The sequence below is a fragment of the Mobula hypostoma genome, chromosome 3 (genome assembly GCF_963921235.1).
Source record: "Mobula hypostoma chromosome 3, sMobHyp1.1, whole genome shotgun sequence".
NCBI classification, from domain to species: Eukaryota; Metazoa; Chordata; class Chondrichthyes; order Myliobatiformes; family Myliobatidae; genus Mobula; species Mobula hypostoma.
This window is the reverse complement of record NC_086099.1, coordinates 215,521,543-215,534,152: the sequence shown is the minus strand read 5'-3', so window position 1 is coordinate 215,534,152 and position 12,610 is coordinate 215,521,543. Positions and strand designations below refer to the sequence as shown.

The following is a 12,610-nucleotide window of genomic DNA, read 5'->3' as shown; positions in this document are numbered from 1 at the left end:
TAACTGTTGTGTGATCTGTGTGAGTGTCTGGATTGTAACTGTTGTGTGATCTGTGTGAGTGTCTGTGCTGGATTGTGTGTGATCTGTGTGAGTGTCTGTGGATTGTAATTCTGTTGTGTGATCTGTGTGAGTGTCTGGATTGTAACTCTGTGGATTGTAAGTTTTGTGTGATCTGTGTGAGTGTCTGTGGATTGTAAGTTTTGTGTGATCTGTGTGAGTATCTGTGGATTGTAACTGTTGTGTGATCTTTGTCAGTGTCTGTGCTGGATTGTAATTCTGTTGTGTGATCTGTGTGAGTGTCTGTGCTGGATTGTAATTCTGTTGTGTGATCTATGTGAATGTCTGGATTGTAACTGTTGTGTGATCTGTGTGAGTGCTGGATTGTAATTCTGTTGTGTGATCTGTGAGTGTGCTGGATTGTAATTCTGTTGTGTGATCTGTGTGAGTGTCGATTGTAATTCTGTTGTGTGATCTGTATGAGTGTCTGTGCTGGATTGTAATTCTGTTGTGTGGTCTGTGTGAGTGGTCTGGATTGTAACTGTTGTGTGGTCTGTGTGAGTGTCTGGATTGTAACTATTGTGTGATCTGTGTGAGTGTCTGGATTGTAACTGTTGTGTGTGTGAGTGTCTGTGCTGGATTGTAATTCTATTGTGTGGTCTGTGTGAGTGGATTGTAACTGTTGTGTGATCTGTGTGAGTGTCTGTGGATTGTAACTGTTTGATCTGTGTGATTGTGCTGAATTGTAATTCTGTTCTGTGGTCTGTGTGAGTGGTCTGGATTCTAACTGTTTGGTCTGTGTGAGTGTCTGGATTGTAACTATTGTGTGATCTGTGTGAGTGTCTGTGGATTGTAACCGTTGTGTGATCTGTGTCAGTGTCTATGCTGGATTGTAATTCTGTTGTGTGATCTGTGTGAGTGTCTGTGCTGGATTGTAATTCTGTTGTGTGATCTGTGTGAGTGTCTGTGGATTGTAACTGTTGTGTGATCTGTGTGAGTGTCTGTGCTGGATTGTGTGTGATCTGTATGAGTATCTGGATTGTAATTCTGTTGTGTGGTCTGTGTGAGTGTCTGGATTGTAATTCTGTTGTGTGATCTGTGTGAGTGTCTGGATTGTAACTCTGTGGATTGTAAGTTTTGTGTGATCTGTGTGAGTGTCTGTGGATTGTAAGTTTTGTGTGATCTGTGTGAGTATCTGTGGATTGTAACTGTTGTGTGATCTTTGTCAGTCTGTGCTGGATTGTAATTCTGTTGTGTGATCTGTGTGAGTGTCTGTGCTGGATTGTAATTCTGTTGTGTGATCTATGTGAATGTCTGGATTGTAATTCTGTTGTGTGATCTGTGTGAGTGTGCTGGATTGTAATTCTGTTGTGTGATCTGTGTGAGTGTCGATTGTAATTCTGTTGTGTGATCTGTGTGAGTGTCTGGATTGTAACTCTGTGGATTGTAAGTTTTGTGTGATCTGTGTGAGTGTCTGTGGATTGTAAGTTTTGTGTGATCTGTGTGAGTATCTGTGGATTGTAACTGTTGTGTGATCTTTGTCAGTGTCTGTGCTGGATTGTAATTCTGTTGTGTGATCTGTGTGAGTGTCTGTGCTGGATTGTAATTCTGTTGTGTGATCTATGTGAATGTCTGGATTGTAATTCTGTTGTGTGATCTGTGTGAGTGTGCTGGATTGTAATTCTGTTGTGTGGTCTGGATTGTAACTGTTGTGTGGTCTGTGTGAGTGTCTGGATTGTAACTATTGTGTGATCTGTGTGAGTGTCTGTGGATTGTAACTGTTGTGTGTGTGAGTGTCTGTGCTGGATTGTAATTCTATTGTGTGGTCTGTGTGAGTGGATTGTAACTGTTGTGTGATCTGTGTGAGTGTCTGTGGATTGTAACTGTTTGATCTGTGTGATTGTCTGTGCTGAATTGTAATTCTGTTCTGTGGTCTGTGTGAGTGGTCTGGATTCTAACTGTTTGGTCTGTGTGAGTGTCTGGATTGTAACTATTGTGTGATCTGTGTGAGTGTCTGTGGATTGTAACTGTTGTGTGATCTGTGTCAGTGTCTATGCTGGATTGTAATTCTGTTGTGTGATCTGTGTGAGTGTCTGTGCTGGATTGTAATTCTGTTGTGTGATCTGTGTGAGTGTCTGTGGATTGTAACTGTTGTGTGATCTGTGTGAGTGTCTGTGCTGGATTGTGTGTGATCTGTATGAGTATCTGGATTGTAATTCTGTTGTGTGGTCTGTGTGAGTGTCTGGATTGTAATTCTGTTGTGTGATCTGTGTGAGTGTCTGTGGATTGAAATTCTGTTGTGTGATCTGTGTGAGTGTCTGTGGATTGAAATTCTGTTGTGTGATCTGTGTGAGTGTCTGGATTGTAATTCTGTTGTGTGATCTGTGTGAGTGTGCTGGATTGTAATTCTGTTGTGTGATCTGTGTGAGTGTGCTGGATTGTAATTCTGTTGTGTGATCTGTGTGAGAGTCTGGATTGTAACTGTTGTATGGTCTGTGTGAGTGTCTGGATTGTAACTATTGTGTGATCTGTGTGAGTGTCTGTGCTGGATTGTAATTCGGTTTGATCTGTGTGAGTGTCTGTGGATTGTAACTGTTGTGTGATCTGTGTGAGTGTCTGTGCTGGATTGTAATTCTGTTGTGTGATCTGTGTGAGTGTCTGTGGATTGTAACTGTTGTGTGATCTGTGTGAGTGTCTGTGGATTGAAATTCTGTTGTGTGATCTGTGTGAGTGTCTGGATTGTAATTCTGTTGTGTGATCTATGTGAGTGTCTGTGCTGGATTGTAATTCTATTGTGTTTTCTGTGTGAGTGGATTGTAACTGTTGTGTGATCTGTGTGAGTGTCTGTGGATTGTAATTCTGTTGTGTGATCTGTGTGAGTGTCTGGATTGAAACTCTGTTGTGTGGTCTGTGTGAGTGTCTGGATTGTAACTGTTGTGTGATCTGTGTGAGTGGCTGTGGATTGTAACTGATCTGTGTGAGTGTCTGTGCTGGATTGTAATTCTGTTGTGTGATCTGTGTGAGTGTCTGGATTGTAACTCTGTTGTGTGATCTGTGTGAGTGTCTGGATTGTAACTCTGTTGTGTGATCTGTGTGAGTGTCTGGATTATAACTGTTTGATCTGTGTGAGTGTCTGTGCTGGATTGTAATTCTGTTGTGTGATCTGTGTGAGTGTCTGTGGATTATAACTGTTGTGTGATCTGTGTGAGTGTCTTTGCTGGATTGTAATTCTGTTGTGTGATCTGTGTGAGTGTGGTGGATTGTAATTCTGTTGTGTGATCTGTATGAGTGTCGATTGTAATTCTGTTGTGTGATCTGTATGAGTGTCTGTGCTGGATTGTAATTCTGTTGTGTGGTCTGTGTGAGTGTGGATTGTAACTGTTGTGTGATCTGTATGAGTATCTGTGCTGGATTGTAACTGTTGTGTGATGTGTGTTAGTGTCTGTGTCTGGATTGTAACTGTTGTGTGGTCCGTGTGTGTCCTGGATTGCAATTCTGTTGTGTGATCTGCGAGAGTGTGGATTGTAATTCTGTTGTGTGATCTGTGTGAGTGTCTGTGCTGGATTGTAATTCTGTTGTGTGATCTGTGTGAGTGGATTGTAACTGTTGTGTGATCTGTGTGAGTGTCTGTGGATTGTAATTCTGTTGTGTGATCTGTGTGAGTGTCTGGATTGTAACTCTGTTGTGTGGTCTGTGTGAGTGTCTGGATTGTAACTTTTGTGTGATCTGTGTGAGTGTCTGTGGATTGTATCTTTTGTGTGATCTGTGTGAGTGTCTGTGGATTGTAACTTTTGTGTGATCTGTGTGAGTGTCTGTGGATTATAACTGTTCTGTGATCTGTGTCAGTGTGCTGGATTGTAATTCTGTTGTGTGATCTGTGTGAGTGTCTGTGGATTGTAATTCTGTTGTGTGATCTGTGTGAGTGTCTGGTTTGTAATTGTTGTGTAGTCTGTGTGAGTGTCTGTGGATTGTAACTGTTGTGTGATCTGTGTGAGTGTCTGTGCTGGATTGTGTGTGATCTGTGTGAGTATCTGGATTGTAATTCTGTTGTGTGGTCTGTGTGAATGTCTGGATTGTAGCTGTTGTGGGATCTGTGTGAGTGTCTGTGGATTGTAACTGTTGTGTGATCTGTGTGAGTGTCCGGATTATAATTCTGTTGTGTGATCTGTGTGAGTGTCTGGATTGTAATTCTGTTGTTGGATCTGTGTGAGTGTCTGTGGATTGAAATTCTGTTGTGTGATCTGTGTGAGTGTGCTGGATTGTAATTCTGTTGTGTGATCTGTGTGAGTGTCTGTGCTGGATTGTAATTCTGTTGTGTGATCTGTGTGAGTGACTGGATTGTAACTGTTGTGTGATCTGTGTGAGTGTCTGTGGATTGTAACTGTTGTGTGATCTGTGTGAGTGTCTGTGCTGGATTGTGTGTGATCTGTGTGAGTATCTGGATTGTAATTCTGTTGTGTGGTCTGTGTGAGTGTCTGGATTGTAGCTGTTGTGGGATCTGTGTGAGTGTCTGTGGATTGTAACTGTTGTGTGATCTGTGTGAGTGTCCGGATTGTAATTCTGTTGTGTGATCTGTGTGAGTGTCTGGATTGTAATTCTGTTGTTGGATCTGTGTGAGTGTCTGTGGATTGAAATTCTGTTGTGTGATCTGTGTGAGTGTGCTGGATTGTAATTCTGTTGTGTGATCTGTGTGAGTGTCTGTGCTGGATTGTAATTCTGTTGTGTGGTCTGTGTGAGTGTCTGGATTGTAATTCTGTTGTGTGATCTGTGAGAGTGTCTGGATTGTACTTCTGTTGTGTGATCTGTGTGAGTGTCTGTGGATTGTAACTGTTGTGTGATCTGTGTGAGTGTCTGTGCTGGAATTGTAATTCTGTTTGATCTGTGTGAGTGTGGATTGTAACTGTTGTGTGATCTGTGTGAGTGTCTGTGGATTGTAACTGTTGTGTGATCTGTGTGAGTGTCTGTGCTGGATTGTGTGTGATCTGTGTGAGTGTCTGGATTGTAACTTGTGTGATCTGTGTGAGTGTCTGTGGATTGTAACTGTTGTGTGATCTGTGTGAGTGTCTGGATTGTAATTCTGTTGTGTGATCTGTGAGAGTGTCTGGATTGTACTTCTGTTGTGTGATCTGTGTGAGTGTCTGTGGATTGAAATTCTGTTGTGTGATCTGTGTGAGTGTCTGGATTGTAATTCTGTTGTGATCTGTGTGAGTGTGCTGGATTGTAATTCTGTTGTGTGATCTGTGTGAGTGTCCGGATTGTAATTCTGTTGTGTGATCTGTGTGAGTGTCGATTGTAATTCTGTTGTGTGATCTGTATGAGTGTCTGTGCTGGATTGTAATTCTATTGTGTGGTCTGTGTCAGTGTCTGTGGATTGTAATTCTGTTGTGTGATCTGTGTGAGTGTCTGGATTGTAATTGTTGTGTAGTCTGTGTGAGTGTCTTTGGATTGTAACTGTGTGATCTGTGTGAGTGTCTGTGCTGGATTGTAATTCTGTTGTGTGATCTGTTTGAGTGTCTGTGCTGGATTGTAATTCTGTTGTGTGGTTTGTGTGAGTGGTCTGGATTGTAACTGTTGCGTGGTCTGTGTGAGTGTCTGGATTGTAACTGTTGTGTGATCTGTGTGAGTGTGCTGGATTGTAATTCTGTTTGATCTGTGTGAGTGGATTACTGTTGTGTGGTCTGTGTGAGTGTCTACATTGTAATTCTTTTGTGTGGTCTGTGTGAGTGGATTGTAATTCTGTTGTGTGGTCTGTGTGAGTGGATTGTAATTCTGTTGTGTGATCTGTGTGAGTGTCTGTGGATTGTAATTCTGTTGTGTGATCTGTGTGAGTGTCTGGATTGTAATTCTTTTGTGCAGTCTGTGTGAGTCTGTGCTGGATTGTAACTGATCTGTGTGAGGCTATGTGGATTGTAACCACGTGCTATATGTGTTAAGTTTTGCACCTTGGTTTCAGAGGAACAATGTTTTGTTCATTATATCATGTGCATAGTTGAATGACAATAACTTGAACTTGCACCATCAGTTTGATTGCTACTCAAGTATCATCTCATCCTGTGTTTAACAATGCTCATTCATAATTCAGCTGTTGGTTTTCTTTCTTCAGGCAGAAGTATTATTGGCAAAGCTCTCTGTGGATGATAAAAAGGTTGTACAACTTATGAGTCTTGGGTTCACGGCCCAGGAGGCACGGTTAGGTTTGCGAGCCTGTGATGATGATATCAACTTGGCTGCCTCTCATATCTACCAGAGGAGAGAGGTAAGTATAATATTAGGAGTCTCTAGTAGTCTTTCCAACATGTTTCTAATTGTTGACTTGTTTGTCATTGGTTCAGAAGTTTAAATTACACTTCACACTGCGTTGGACAACATAATCAAAACCACATTCTTCCCTCTCCTCCCACCCCCTAGTTGTTCTCTCTTCTCCTCCTTCCATCAGCAGAAGATATAGAGCTCCCACTATTGAGTTCAAGGGCAGCTTCTGTCCCACTGTTATTGCAATCTTGAATGACCTCTTGTACAAAAAATAAAATTCATGATCTCTCAGTCTGCCTCGTCATGGGCCTTGCACCTTACTGCCTGCCTGCTCTACACTTTCTCAATAACTTAGCAGTTAGACCCACAGCCACCGGGCTCCTGAACTTTACAGCACAACTATGAACTGATTCTATAACCAACAGGCTCACTTTTAAGACTCTTACGAACTCATGCTACAGTCAAAAACTATGGCACAAGCAGGCACTTTGGCCCATCTAGTCTGTGCCAAGCCATTTAAACTGCCTACTCCCATCGACCTGTACCTAGACAATGCCCTCCATACCCCTCTTATCCATGTACTTATCCAAACTTCTCTTAAATGTTGAAATCTAGCTTGTATGCACCACTTGTGCTGGCAGTTTGTCCCACATTCTCATGACCTTCTGAATGAAGAAGTTTCTTCTTGTGTTTCCCTTAAATATTTCACCTTTCACCCTTAACCCATGACCTCTGGTTGTAGGCCCACCCAGCCTCCGTGGAAAAAGCCTTCTTGCATTTACCCATCATCATTTCGTATACCTCTATCAAATCTCCCATCAATCCTCTACATTCTAGGAAATACAGTTCTAACCTATTCAATGTTTACTTATAACTCAAGTCCTCCACTCCTGGCAACATCCTTGTATATTTTTTCTGTACACTTTCAATCTTATTTACATCTTCTCTGTAGGAAGGTGACCAAAACTGCACACAATACTTCAAATTAGGCCTCACCAATGTCTTTACAACTTCAACATAACATTCCGTCTCCAGTACTCAGTACTTTGATCTATGAAGGCCAATGTGCCAAAAGCTTTCTTCACGGCCCTGTCTACTTGTGACACCACTTTCAATTGATTATGGATTATGGACCAGTATTCTCAGATCCATTTGTTCTCTCACACTCCTCAGTGCCCTACTGCTCACTGTGTGAGACCTACCCAGGTTGGTCCTCAAAGTGCAACACCTCACACTTGTCTCTATTAAATTCCATCTGCTATTTTCCAGTCTATTTTTCCAGCTGGTCCAGATCCCGCTGCAAACTTTGGCCTTCCTGACTGCCAATCTTGGTGTCCTCCCAAAATTTGCTGATTCAGTTAATCACATTATCATCCAGATTGTTGATGTGTTCTCAGTATTCTTAATTTATTTGCATAATTTGTCATCTTTTGCACATTGATTATCTTTGATGCATAGTTTTTTGTAAATTCTGTTCCATTTATTTTCCTGTAAATGCCTGTAAGAAAATAAATCTTTGGATTGTATATGGTAATATACGTACTTTGATAATATTACTTTGACTATATTGTATTTTATTATTGTTTTTCCCTCTGTACTATCTGCTCTATTACTGTGCATGCCACATCCTGACTATTCAATTAGTTTATTGGCCCCTATAATGAGATACAGTGGAAAAGCTTTGCTGTGCATGCCATCCATACAGATCATTTCACAACATGCATTGAGACCACAAGACATGAGAGCAAAATTAGGCCATTTGGCCCATCAAATCTGCTCCACCATTTCATCATGGCTGATCCATTTTTCTTCTCTGCTGCAATCTCCTGCCTCTCCCCCCCACCGCCCCCGAATCCCTTCATATCCTGACCAATCCAGAATCTATCAACCTCTGCCTTAAGTAGATATAAAGACTTGGTCTCCACAACTGCCTGTGGCAAAGAATTCCACAGATTCACCATTGTCTGGCTAAAGAAATTCCTCCTTATCTCTGTTCTAAAACGATGACCCTCTATTCTGAGGCTGTGTTCTCTGACCATAGGAAACATCCTCTCCACATCCACTCTGTCAATGCCTTTCACTATTCAATAGGTTTCAATTAGGTCACCCCTCATTCTTCTGAATTCCAGTGAATACAGGCCCGCAGCCATCAAACACTCTTCATGTGACAAGCTATTCAATCCTGGAATCATTTTCATGAACCTTCTTTGAACCCTCTCCAGTTTCAGCACATCCTTTCTAAGATAAGGGGCCCAAAACTGCTCTCAATACTGCCTCAGCAGTGCTTTATAAGGTCTCAATATTACATCCTTGCCTTGAGGTCATACTTGGTAAGGAGGAGAAGTTACAAGACTGTCAGAGTAGCTTAGGAAAAGGTGGATGTGGACTCAACAGGCTGGGCATCATTTTAGTTCATTCTGTAACTGTTCTTGTGATAGACACAACTTGGGCGTACCTAGCTGGCTGGCATAGCAGACGTGGTTTTATCGAACCCTGTATTTTGAATGTGCCTTTGGCATACTTCTTTGCTATTCTCCAAGGTAGTTGGTCTATTCACAACGAAAAATAAAAGCAGTAAGTTCTAGAATACCAATCAGGTATCATTTATTGGAGTTAACAGTGGATTAATTTTCTGTTTAATAATTTGATTCAGAGCAACAATGGGATCACGACTATAGTGGTCTTTATTTTTATTTAATTTTATAACATTTGTATATAATATATAACTAAATTATTTTTATATTTATTTATAAATGAATATTGTCATTTTTTTTCTCCATGCAGCACCAACACGCCATAGCAAGTTCCTAATTCATAAATGTATATGGTGAATAAACTTGTTCCTTGATATCATCTTAAAGGGAAAATGAGTAGGTTAGTAGAAACATAGTCATGTCTTTGGGTGTGATGAGACCAAATAAGAACCATTCACTTTTAGATGAGCACAGCAAGTAAAATTAGAGATCTAATCAGCTACAGTACTTAGCTTATCCACTGACATTAACGCTTGCTTGGAAAGTGGGCAAACACATTGATAGCTTAAAAGCACTACTGCAGGTCTGCTGGGAAACATTACTTTACACCTAGCCACACCTGTATCATCATGGTTTGAATATACCCCATGCCAGGGCCACTCTCCATAGATATCTCTTCCTCCAATTTTCTCTTTTTTTTCCATTTGTTTTTCTTTGAATGACCAAAATTTGATTTTAAGAACTTCTGTTTTAGCTTAAGGGCATGAGACGTTTGATAGTATGTTGTGTATCTTGTAGGAGAAAGCTGAAATAAGAGGAAAAGAGAGAGCAGAAAGGAAAAGGAGAAAGCAAGAAGCTATAAATTCCCTCATTGCCATGGGCTTTTCAGAAAAAGCTGCTACCAAAGCATTTCGATCGGCCAACAATAACTTGGAACGTGCAATGGAGGTCAGTCAATCCCACTGTGTTGTGAACTACATTTCATTCGTACATAGGAGGGAAAAGGATGCACTGTGTTCTTCTTCCTAACCTGGGCCCAAAGCTTGGAGAAATTCTGAAATTCTGCAGATGCTAGACATCCAGAGTAACAGCCACAAAATGCTGGAGGAACTCAGCAGGTCAGGCAGCATCTATGGAGGGAATAAATGGTTGACGTTTTGGAACAAGAACCTTCATCAGGAGTTTCATATGTCGAATCTTGTCATGGCCATTGCTGAAATTGATGTCAACTATATCCATTGCTCTCATCAATAAACTTTTTTTTACCACTTCAAAAACTCATTCAAATTGGTCGGACTGGCTATCTCCCCAAAAAAAACATGCTGTGACAATCACATGTTAATTCCTGCCTTTTTCCAAACACAATTTAATCTGTGCCTTGTAGCTCTGGAAAGGTTTTGTTGTAATTGTGCACACAAAGGTGTTCTGGCTGTTGGAAGGGCAGAAGAGGAGGTGGAAGAAACTTCTTGGCTCGAAATGTCAACTATTTATTCCCCTCAGTAGATGCTGCCTGACCTGAGTTCATAGAACATAGAACATTACAGTAGAGACCCTTCAATCTAACATTTCCCTCCTACACACGTAGCCCTCCATTTTCCTATCATTCCTCCAGAATTTTGTGTGTGTGCTGCTTGCTTGTATCCTGATTGGGCTTATCCTGCCGACTACGCCAAGGTGTAAGATGATGAGAGGCATTGATCGTGTGGATGGTCAGAGGCTTTTTCCCAGGGCTGAAATGGCTAGCACGAGAGGGCACAGTTTTAATGTGCTTGGAAGTAGGAGCAGAGGAGATGTCAGGGGTAACTTTTTTTACGCAGAGAGTGGTGAGTGCATGGAATGGGCTGCCGGCGACAGAGGTACAATAGGGTCTTTTAAGAGACTCTTGGATAGCTACATGGAGCTCAGAAAAATAGAGGGCTATGGGTAAGGACATGTTCGGCACAGCCTTTTTTGGGCCGAAGGGCCTATATTGTGCTGTAGGTTTTCTGTGTTTCTGTGTTAGAAACTAAACGTTGAGGCTTACACTTCTGGTTACTGTGTCGGTCAGAAATGAGCAGAGTGGCTGCAGAAACAACACTGATCCTGCCAGGTGAAGTACATGGGCCGTCCTTCAGCTCCATCACTGCAACCTATGGGCCTTATTGTTTGAAGATCTGGCCCAATACCTGCACTTGCCTTTAGCATGCTACAAAGTGCACAGAGCTGTCTGTAGTGAATGAGATATAGTGAATGGTGACACAGTAGCAAGGCTGTTGGCATAATTACTTCACAGCATCAGCAATCATTGAGAGTTTAATTCCCATCGCTATATGTGTTGCAAAATTTTGAAGGGTCCTCAAAATTGTCGATGTATTTTCTCAGATACTTCAATACAGCTCTGAGCACGTCTACGCAGAGGATGAAGCTGGACCAAGTAACAGTGTGCAAATCTCTGATGAAATGATTAATCAGGTCTGTTTCTGTTTCCCATTTTGTATAATTTGCACAAGCAAGTGGAATTATTGTTTACTTCTGAATTTGCAATAGGCCCTTGCTGTTCTAACCACATCACGTATTCCTAGTCAAGATTCAACATTGTTCATTCTTCAGTACTGAGTGTAAAGAAGAACAAAATGATCGTTAGTCTGGATCAGATGCAACATAAAAAAATGTAATAAACATAAAGAACACAATAAATATAAAAGCAATCCTATACAATATAATGTACAAGTGACTGTTACTTAGTTTCCACTCTTAGTTAATTTTTCCCCTTCTGGGGTTCAGTTATATGGCTGTAACTACTTTCCTATGACCCTTTTGAAGGAAGAAGGCACCATGTTCTCTCTTAATTTCGTATTTTAACTTAATCCTTTCATTGCTATAATGGGAAGAGAAGCCACAATGTGATATTCCTCCACCTCCCACAATTGTTTTTTCTCTATCCTATTGATGCTTATAAGCAGGATAGGTTCTGAACCTTGGCACTTTAATTGAAGATAACATTAATGCTGTAGTTGACAAAGTTTACTTGAGTGTAGAGCTTTGTGCGTGTATGCTGTAAGTAGTAGCAATATCGTCTGACTGCCAATGATTGAGCAACTGTTTAGATTCAAGATTCAAGATTTAAAAAACTTTATTGTCATTCTAACCGTACATCAGCTGTGCAGGGCAGAATGAGACAGTGTTTCCCAGGAGCAGTGCAATCATAACATAACAAATGCAACACTAAATAATAAACATAACAATAAATAGTAAAACACAACAGCTACATGACAATTAAAATCAAGTTATAAGTGTCCAGTGCGAGTTAAAAGTGTCCAAAAGCAGAGTCAGGTAGAGCAGCTATTTAGCAGTCTGTCTGTCTGTGGGAGGAAGCTGTTTAGTAGCCTTGTGGTTTTAGTTTTGATGCTCCTGTAATGTTTGCCTGATGGCAGAAGAACAAACAGTTCATGGAGAGGGTATGAGGGGTCTTTAATGATGTACCGTGTCTTCTGGAGGTATCGACTCTGAAAGAGGTCTTGGACAGAAGGTAGGGAGACCCCAATAACCTTCTCTGCTCCCCTAACCACCCTCTGCAAGGCTTTTAGATGATTATTCCACAGAGTAATGTTGAATTGGAGTTGAGGGAATCACCAGTCAACAACTAAACTAGTGTGTGACAGTATAGTGGTTAGTGTAGCACTATTACAATCCAGCAACCTCAAAGTTGAAAGTAAAGTTATTATTGAAGTACACATATCTCACCATATACAGCACCGAGATTTGATTCCTGAGAGAGGGTGGTAGAGGCAGGAAATCTCAAAGTTTAAGAAGCACTTAGATGAACATTCAAATCACCAAGTCAAAGAGAAAGCTGTTGGACCAACTATTCTTACATGGTATTAGTATGGTTACTGATGGACATGGTG

The 12,610-nt window shown here is 41.1% G+C and overlaps 1 protein-coding gene across 7 annotated transcripts in view; it reads left to right on the top strand.

The window, feature by feature from the left end:
• LOC134344525 (NEDD8 ultimate buster 1-like) overlaps positions 1–12,610 on the top strand; it is a 55,327-nt gene that overhangs the window by 37,965 nt on the left and 4,752 nt on the right. For all 7 annotated transcript variants that reach the window (XM_063044476.1, XM_063044478.1, XM_063044482.1 and 4 more), the window contains exons 11-13: positions 6,101–6,253; positions 9,522–9,671; positions 11,085–11,174. In XM_063044476.1, coding sequence (XP_062900546.1) covers positions 6,101–6,253; positions 9,522–9,671; positions 11,085–11,174 — 393 coding nt within the window. The remainder of the gene's footprint in view (positions 1–6,100; positions 6,254–9,521; positions 9,672–11,084; positions 11,175–12,610) is intronic.